At 43.1% G+C, this 8,577-nt stretch overlaps 1 protein-coding gene across 1 annotated transcript in view; it reads right to left on the minus strand.

Annotated features, from left to right (window-relative positions):
• Positions 1-8,577, minus strand: part of LOC103600348 — a 106,829-nt gene that overhangs the window by 96,604 nt on the left and 1,648 nt on the right. The window contains exon 2 of the mRNA XM_008584614.1: positions 8,264-8,554. Coding sequence (XP_008582836.1) covers positions 8,264-8,554 — 291 coding nt within the window. The remainder of the gene's footprint in view (positions 1-8,263; positions 8,555-8,577) is intronic.

The following is an 8,577-nucleotide window of genomic DNA, read 5'->3' on the forward strand; positions in this document are numbered from 1 at the left end:
TCATTGCTTTAGTTAGACCTATTTTGGTGCGCGAGTGTTGCTCCCGCGCCTCGCTCAGCCAGTGAGCGGGAACCGGTCCATATGTGGGATCCGAACCCTCGGGCGGGAGCGCTGCCGCGCTTCCCAAGTGGCGCACTATCCAGTGCGCCACCAGGCCGGCCCATCATTTGCTATTTTAAAGGTGCTTTTGAGTCTTTATTTAATTTTTTCTTTTTTTTTTTTAGCTATCTATTACTACATATAACCCACCCCAAATCCTAATGGTTTATAACAACTTATTTCAGGAAAGATGAAGTGACTTTCTCCAAGGCATACTAAGCACTTATCTTACAAAAGTATTCTGATACTGACATTTGTTTACAGGTCCTGCTATTATCTTTCATCACTTACAGCTCACTGTCTTCTCTCCTTTACACTAGACATTTGACTGTGAGGTAATCTGGACTATTTAAAACTAGATATGAATTTAAATGACAACAAATCCTGGATAACAAAAGGTTTTCACTGTGTATGAATGTTAAAACTAAAATAAGTAAATATTCTAGTAAGTAGAAGAGAGCCTCTTCCCATATCTGGAAGTTTCTTCTGAAGCATAAGACTCCTGAATTCTCTTTACCTCCTCACTTACCCCTTCCAGTCTGGAAAACACGGGAAGAGTAAACCAAGTGAGCTCAGCCCACCTGTTCACTCCTTCCCCTCCGGGAACTGACTGGTCCCTGGTGAGCGTGGGTTCTCTGTCCACTCCAGGCTCAATGCTTTCTGGGGCAGGCACGTGACAGGAGGCCTCTGGAGGCCACCACTGCCAATGAGTGCTGGAAGAACGTCTAATTCTGCTGTTTAGTATTACAACACACAAAAGTATTCTCCTTTTTATCTTTATCAGGAAAAACAGTGATATTGTGATTTCCTAGCTACAGACTCTTTGGTCTTTTCCAAAAATGAATTTTCAATTAATTCAAAACTTGGGAGGGGAAGAAGGGTGTTATTTACTGTTCTTCTCAATCTTCAACAATCATAGTAATGATAATAACAACTAATTATTAACATTTGTTGAGCACTTGCTATGTGAAAGGCCACTGGATTATGCACTTTTTATGCATTATCTCATTTAATCTAACTATGACAAAGGAAGGTCAAAGAAACTACACAATATAACCAGGGGGTATGGTAATTTTCAAAGTCAGCCAGCATTAATTCTTCTCTCCCCTGCACGCACACCCCTTTCCTCACATTAAGATGTGAGGTCTCTTTCTCCATACTTTGAATCGAGGCTAGGTTTATGACTTGCATTGATGACAGAACACAGCAACAGGGACTTCCAAGCCCAGGCCTTAAGAGGTCTGGCAGCTTCCATTTCCTTTCTCCGAGGAAGCCAATCTGCTATAATAAATTTTGGGCTGGACTCCTGGAAGATGAGAGAAAAGCTGGAGAGAGTGTCAGAAAGCCAGCCCTCATGGAGGAGCAGTGAGGTAAAGCCTTTTTGGACCTTCCAGTCTTGTCAAGTCTAGGCTTAGCTGCATACATTTGAGTGAGTGACTCCATTCAGCACCCTATGCAACAGAAGAATCACCCATCCAAGCCTGGCCTAAATTACCAACCACAGAATTGGGAGAAATGGTACATCATTCCTGTTTTAAGCCACTAAGTTTTGTGGCAGGTTGATACACAGCAATAGACAACTGAAACAGAAATAAAATACAAAGTTGCAGACACCTTTTGAAATGGAAATGATATTATTGCTACAGTGTAACAAGAATTTTAAAAGATCCATAGATGATTTACTAAATCATACAGTCATGAACTCTTTGTATATAGTGTACCTCTATGGTTCAAATCATGCTTTCTTTTAAATGTCATTCTAAATGAGCCACCTTCAAGGGGCAAATGATAATATCACCTCAAGACATCAGTTCCACTCCTATTCAAAGGAATAAAAGCTCTTTGCTGAATAATAAAGACTATTTCTTTCTATTCCCTGCAGAGATCTCATCATTACATTGCCTCAGATTCAATTATCTTGTAGAATAGCTTCCACACCATGGCTCTATAATGCTCTGCTCATATCTTTAGCACAGGGCTCATCACATGTATCATTTACGTAAACTCCATAAGAGCAGAGATTTGATCTGTTTTGTTTACTGCTATATTCTTTTTTTTTTTTTTTTTTTTGTCCTTTTTGAGACTGGCCGCACTGCGCTCAGCCAGTGAGTGTACCGGCCATCCCTATACAGGATCCGAACCCGAGGCGGCACTCTGTATGGACTACGTGCCTCATGAATATTTGCTGGTTGAATGACTGAATGTACCTGCTTCCCCCTGGGTTGGACTCTGTTTCTTGGTGTTGAGTATCCATTACTTCTCTTTTCCCTTGTGGTGGAGGGACTGGAAGCCTGGAAGTTCCTAGACCTGCTCTAGTTGCCAGGGTCCAAATGCAATTCTGTTTGTGCTAAAGGGATGTTGTACCTGTATGAGATGTGGAGGGCAAAGAGAACCGAGGAAACTCCCTACCACCAATCACAGTGGCTGACTCATGTGTTTTGGCAGATGCGTGTTTTTACAGAAGCTGGCCAGCTATCCACTACTCAGGGCAACTGTGATACTGGCAGTGGCTTCTACGGTTTCCTGCCCTCTGTGTGAGAACTTTGGAAACGTGATCTAAACGCCTGGTGGTGGCCCTGACTTTCACTCCTCTAACCCTTACAATGATTTTTGGAAGCACCTAATTCCATGAAAGATCGAGGGTGATTTCTGGTTTACTACTGAGTTCTAACTGATATGCCTCTATAGACTGCATTCTTCAATGGCAGGTATGGCCTTATTTATGTCTGCATAAACATACCTGCACTCTGCCTGAATCATAGTGGAAAATATAATAAAAGTACTAATGGGGGCTGGTTGGTTTGCTCAATCAGGTAGTTCAAGATGTTGATAACACCAAGGTACAGGGTTCTATCCCTGTACCAGCAAACATTTATTTAATGTTTACTATGTGCCTAGCACTGTTATAAGGGCTTTACCTCTATTAGCCTATTTAATCTACACAATAATCCTGTGAGGCGGGTGCTACCACTGTCCTCTTTTATAGATTAGGAAACTGAGAAGAAAGAGGTTAAGCAACTTGCTCAAAAATCACAGTATCAAATAATGGATTGAGGATCCAAACCCGGGAAGCCTAGACCCAAGTCTGCACTTGGGTCTACTACTTTCCTGGGCCTGAAAAATGTCTGCTTAAGGATTTAGAAGATTCAACCACTAAAACTTTAGAACTCGTTTATTATAAATGTCCTATGTACATTTATCATAAAATAGCAACTCATATATTCTCCTTTAAGGCTCTTTTTAAAGATGTTTTCGGGGTATCAAAATGACTGTGTGTATGAATGTATGTGTAATTATAGATACATATATGCATAAATGTTTTTTGCCGTACTTTTTCCTGATTTCTCATAAAGATAATGAAAAAATACAGACCCATGGGAATAATTAGGACAGTAGGAAAGGTAGGAAGAATAATGGTAAAGAATACTAATAGATTTCACATGGATTTCTTGCTGCAGATCTTTCTGCCTCTTGCCTGGGAATGTAAGCTAAAGCAAATGTCTACTGGTTGCAGCAACTGATCCCATGTACACATAGGAAGGGAAAACAAGTCTCTTTGCTGTGGCTTCCATCAAAATGGAGAACAAGCTTTCCCACTGAGACGCCAAAGGCATGGAGAAGAGTCCAGGAAGATGCAAAGTCACGCACACAAAAGAAATCCGAGTGGGACCGGTCTGAACATCTGATCAACACTGTAGAGAAAAGTATACAACTCTTCAAGATGACCAGAGCAAAATTCTGAGTGGGCAGAAAAATGCACAAAGATAGGTCTTAGAGTTCTATTTTTTTCTTCACTCCAGATGTTTTTTCACGTGCAGGGGGAGATGCACTAGTACAGCAGCCCTGGACGGTGGATGCTACCATCTAATCCTCGGGGGAGGAAAAGTGTCTCAATTTGATGGCTGCAGTTGGAAGGAAAATCTGAGCATAAGAACCCAGCCTTCCTTTCTCTTTTGTAAGTAAACCTGCCATTTTTCTCTGCTCCTCCACTTCTTAAGTTTTAAGGGGGTTGACTCCATTTATGGACAGGGTGGGGGGTGAGGATGGTCTGCATCCAATCCACTGCTGACAGTGACTGGGAGGGTAAATGTGCGTGATTCTAGGGTTCAGTATTGGGAAACTCACTTGCCTAGAGTTAAAACCACATTCTCCAATAAAGGCCCATATTCTTTCAAAGCTTTGAAAATGAGTTTTTCCCCAATCCATCTGGCAGCAAAACCTGAAGTGACCTGAGTCAGGTCACATGACCTTAACTGACATGAAGCTACTTGGAATATTTATAACTCCACTTAGAGCTCTACTGTCCTATACAATAGCCGGTAACCACATGGGCTTATTTAAATTTAAACCCATTAATATTAAATAAAATTAAAAATTCAGATTCTTAGTCATTCTAACTGCATTTCAAATGCTCAGTAACCATATGTGACTACTGCTACCATATCAGATAAAGACAGTTCCCGCATTACAGGAAGTTCTGTACAATTCTGACTTAGAATGAAATCATGTTTCCTTACAGACATATTCGTATTTGATATGGGGTGTTTCTCCAAACCTCACATAACATATTAAACATTATGTAAGCATTTTCCCCCAAAGTCTAAAAAAAAAAGAAAGAAAAAGAATTTCAAAATGACATCCAGAGGATCATAGGTAAAGGATTGTGAACCTACATTAGTTTATCATTAATAAAGGTGATATTGTGATCTTCCTTTTGCATTAAGACGGTTACCTTATTTTAAACTTTAAGAATCAAGGCAGAGAAGAGGTAGACCTTCCCTTCTCCACACTGTGGATGATTTAGGCTAATCACAGTGGAGGATTTCTTTTTTTTTTTTTTGCCTTTTTGTCTTTTTTCGTGTCCGGCAACGGGATCGCAACCCTCGGTGCCACGCCCGCACCTTGCTCAGCCAGTGAGCGGGAACCAGTCTGTATGTGGGATCCGAACCCTCTGCGGGAGCGCCACCGTGCTCCCAAGCGGCGCACTGTAGCAGTGCGCCACCGGGCCGGCCCACAGTGGAGGATTTCATATGCGTTTTAAAAATCATTGTTCCAAGATGGTATAAGTGCCATTCTAGCAGAAAGACAGCAGCTATATGATGGAAAACTTTGAGGATTAATACAGATGCCACAGATAGCATTTCTATGTTGAGTGGATTTCTAGTTCCCTTGGACTAGATGAAGTCCAAGGGCTACCCATTTAAGAGAATTTGGGGTAATTGCCTCCCCTGCCCAGGTCCTTCTCAGTGTCTTCCATGAGGGGGGACAGGTCAGATGCAGATATAATTTTGGACAGAAAGGAGCCCATTAAAATCCAGCACATTTTGAAATTTCCTTGAATGTCCCTCTTTGTGGCAGTGAAGTGGGTCAGGGCAGCCATGTTCCCTTCCAGCTATTCACACTCTTGAAGCCTGACAGCCAGAAGATGCTGGACAGCACTTTTCTGCCATATCCAGCTTATTCTCTTGTTCACATGGGTGTAAGATACTTCACAGAGATCTGGCAGGAGCCTAGAATGGCCAAAGAGTACCAAGAGAGGTGTTTTGAGTGTCCTGTAGGCTTCACCCTGTTTCACTCTGCTATATGAATTCAGGCAAGTAGTTTAATTTAGCTTAATATAGCCTCAGTGTTCTCAGCTGTAGAATAGAGAAAACACTCCCTGGTCCATCACCCTCAGAAGTTTGTTTGAGGATAGAAATCAAAATTAAAATATTGGATGAGCTAGTACATGGGAAAGCATTTCTTTTTTCCTTTCTAAAGACATGTATTATCTTCATTACTGAAAGGGACATTCCATACAAGCCTTTTAAAGCAATACCTATTAAAACAATAATCTAAGCAAGAGCCTTGCTGGATTCTCAAAGTATTGCTGAGTTCAACACAAACAGCTTTTATTTAAAACATAAATTGGATTCCCACTTGTAAAGAAAAGCATGAGATAATGTTCTTTGTCTTAATTTGACAGTGGAGAGGCTCTTCAGTATTGGCTAAGAATCTGAAATTGGATCGTACCAAAACACAACCATTTGCTTTCTAAATTACAACTATAAAGATCCCATGGTAAAGTGCTGTGTCTGATGGAGCATTTACCAAAATTTTAAGGCTTCATGTTCAGATCACTGAAAATGCCCATCTCTGTCTTTTTCATTCATTATGCCATCTGCTTTCCAGTTCAGATAAAATTTGAGGTCCTGACCCTATAGAAACTTCCCAAATTAGCTTCATATTTCTGGTCTATTGAGATCAGTATGGAAGCTGCCCAATTCAACCAGTGTCCAAAAGTCATGATCAGCCCCTCCCTCCTGTTTGCTTTCCTAGGATTAATGCATGCTGAAAGCTCTTATTTCAAAAAGCTAGGGAATTTGAAGAATCATTCAGATAGCCTTAAGAAAAATGACATTAATCTTGAATATTCATTTACTATTAAGCTGACTCAATATAAATTCATAATTCATTTTTATCCTAGAAATTGCAAATTTAAAGCAAGGAAAAATTAACTACTGATGATATTAACAAAATTTTCACTATATTTTAGAAGCAGCTTGTTTAAGGAAAAGAGGGTGATTTAGCTGGCCACACATCAGCAGATTTAAACACTTTTCATAAGAATTCTTTTAAGCTCAGGAGAACTGAAAATATCTAGACTAAACATTCCTAACATAATTCTCTCAAACATTTTAGAAATGTTTCAGCAATATTGTCTAAAACAACACCGAAAGACTCCCTTAAATACTTAAATGGCCTGCATATTCCCATGGTTTTTTAAAACCCAGATTTAGGTAAAAATCCTGGAAGACATATTTGATACAGATTGATTTTTGAAGAGTGTACTATATTTTCCTAAAAGCCTCCTGAATTAAGTTCTGTGAAAATGAGTTGCAAACTGATAAAAAGATAGTCATGCCCTCTCTCAAAAGTATATTGTCCTTCAATACCAATTAGTGAAAGTTACCAATTTGATTCTTTCCCTAATTCCCTTGTCATAATAGGAGCTTTACCTGAAACTTCTGCTGGTTTTTTTTTTTTTTTTTTTTTTGGAAACAGTTTTCTAGAAAGTTACTTTTGTTGGCCCTCTATAGATGTTTTTCACAAGCAACCAGAATGGTGGGTTTTCAAATGAGGATTCTATCCAATGATGGCTGGAATGTAAACTCTTTTTTCCTTTACCAAAGCTTGTTAGAGTGCAGAAAAAGTTATCTCTCAACTCTCTCACGTCTATTTCAGTCTCCCATAGACTCATCTTATGCCCAAACATTCGTTTTTCCTAGAAAAGAGCAATCCCTGAAGTTTTATCCTCCACCCATCCTCCCCACCCCTAAATTACTGGGAATAAAAGTTAACATTCAGGACTGAGAACTGAGTGATGAGCAAGGATTTGACCAGCCAGCGCTCAGCTGCTGTGACTGTGAATGCCAGGAATCAACAAGTTTTCATTGATCGCCTACCAGGTGCCCAGTCTTGAGCAGGACCATGACTGAGTAGGCCAGGTTCTAGACCCGGGAGATCAGGCCCGGGGACGCTGCTGAGGAGATGAGCTCATCCTGAGAGCTCCACCGAGAAGCCTGTCCCGGGACCCTCACAGCATGCGTCCCCTCGACCTCCGGGGGCCTTCGGTTCACAAGGGTCTGCTCGGTTCCCTCAGAGCAAAGGGTACATCGGACCCGCAAAAGGCGAGTCCTAAGGAACCCCTGCTCACCTCGCCTCGGCTGGAACAAGCGGTAAAGGAGGGAGCCCCCATTCAGGAACTCGCCACGGAGCCAAGAGCTAGAGGAGCTACGATTTGCGTTTGCGATCACCTCGGAGAAGATACCGCTAAAGGAAAGGGAAAGGGGGCAGTGAGGGTGGTGGCAGAATGGAGCTTCCAGAAGCGCTTGCTAACGCCTGGGGCCGAGCTAAGAAGAGCTCGACCCGGGACAGTGACCCTGAGGGGAGAATGGGTGTCCTAGGAGCAGTCTGCAGACAGAGCGGACGAGCGAGAGAAGCACGAAAAGTGATTCAAATTAAATTCCCACGCGCTCAGGGCTGCCACCACGGCTTTAGCTGGAGGAAGGGAGCGCAGGGGAGGCAGGACGCACTGAGCTGTGCGGCGGCCACACTCTCCGGCTCCCGCGGCGCGGACGGACCGAAGGACAGACGGATGAACAAACCCCAGCTAGGGACTCACCTTCAGGGTTGGCGCTGATGAAGACCCGGACGCTGCGACCGGCGGGCACGAGGTGAGAAGGCAGGGCCGTGAGGTTCCCGGAGAAAGCCGCCCTCCGGAGCGCGGAGTCCCGGGGACAGGGCAGCCTGGTGCCCGCGCCGGCCGGCCACATCGCCCTCCGGGAGGAACAGCCGCGGCCGCCACCTCCTCCTGCTCCTCGGCTTCCTGCTCGCGGCTCTGCGGAACGGTTCGGTCGATCCCCGCAGGCGGCGCGGCTCAGAGCCGCTCCGAGCCCGACGCGCCGCCAGCGAGCTCCGTGGCGCACACCAGCGGTC

The sequence above is a fragment of the Galeopterus variegatus genome, unplaced genomic scaffold (genome assembly GCF_000696425.1).
Source record: "Galeopterus variegatus unplaced genomic scaffold, G_variegatus-3.0.2 Scaffold3314, whole genome shotgun sequence".
Classification (NCBI taxonomy): Eukaryota; Metazoa; Chordata; class Mammalia; order Dermoptera; family Cynocephalidae; genus Galeopterus; species Galeopterus variegatus.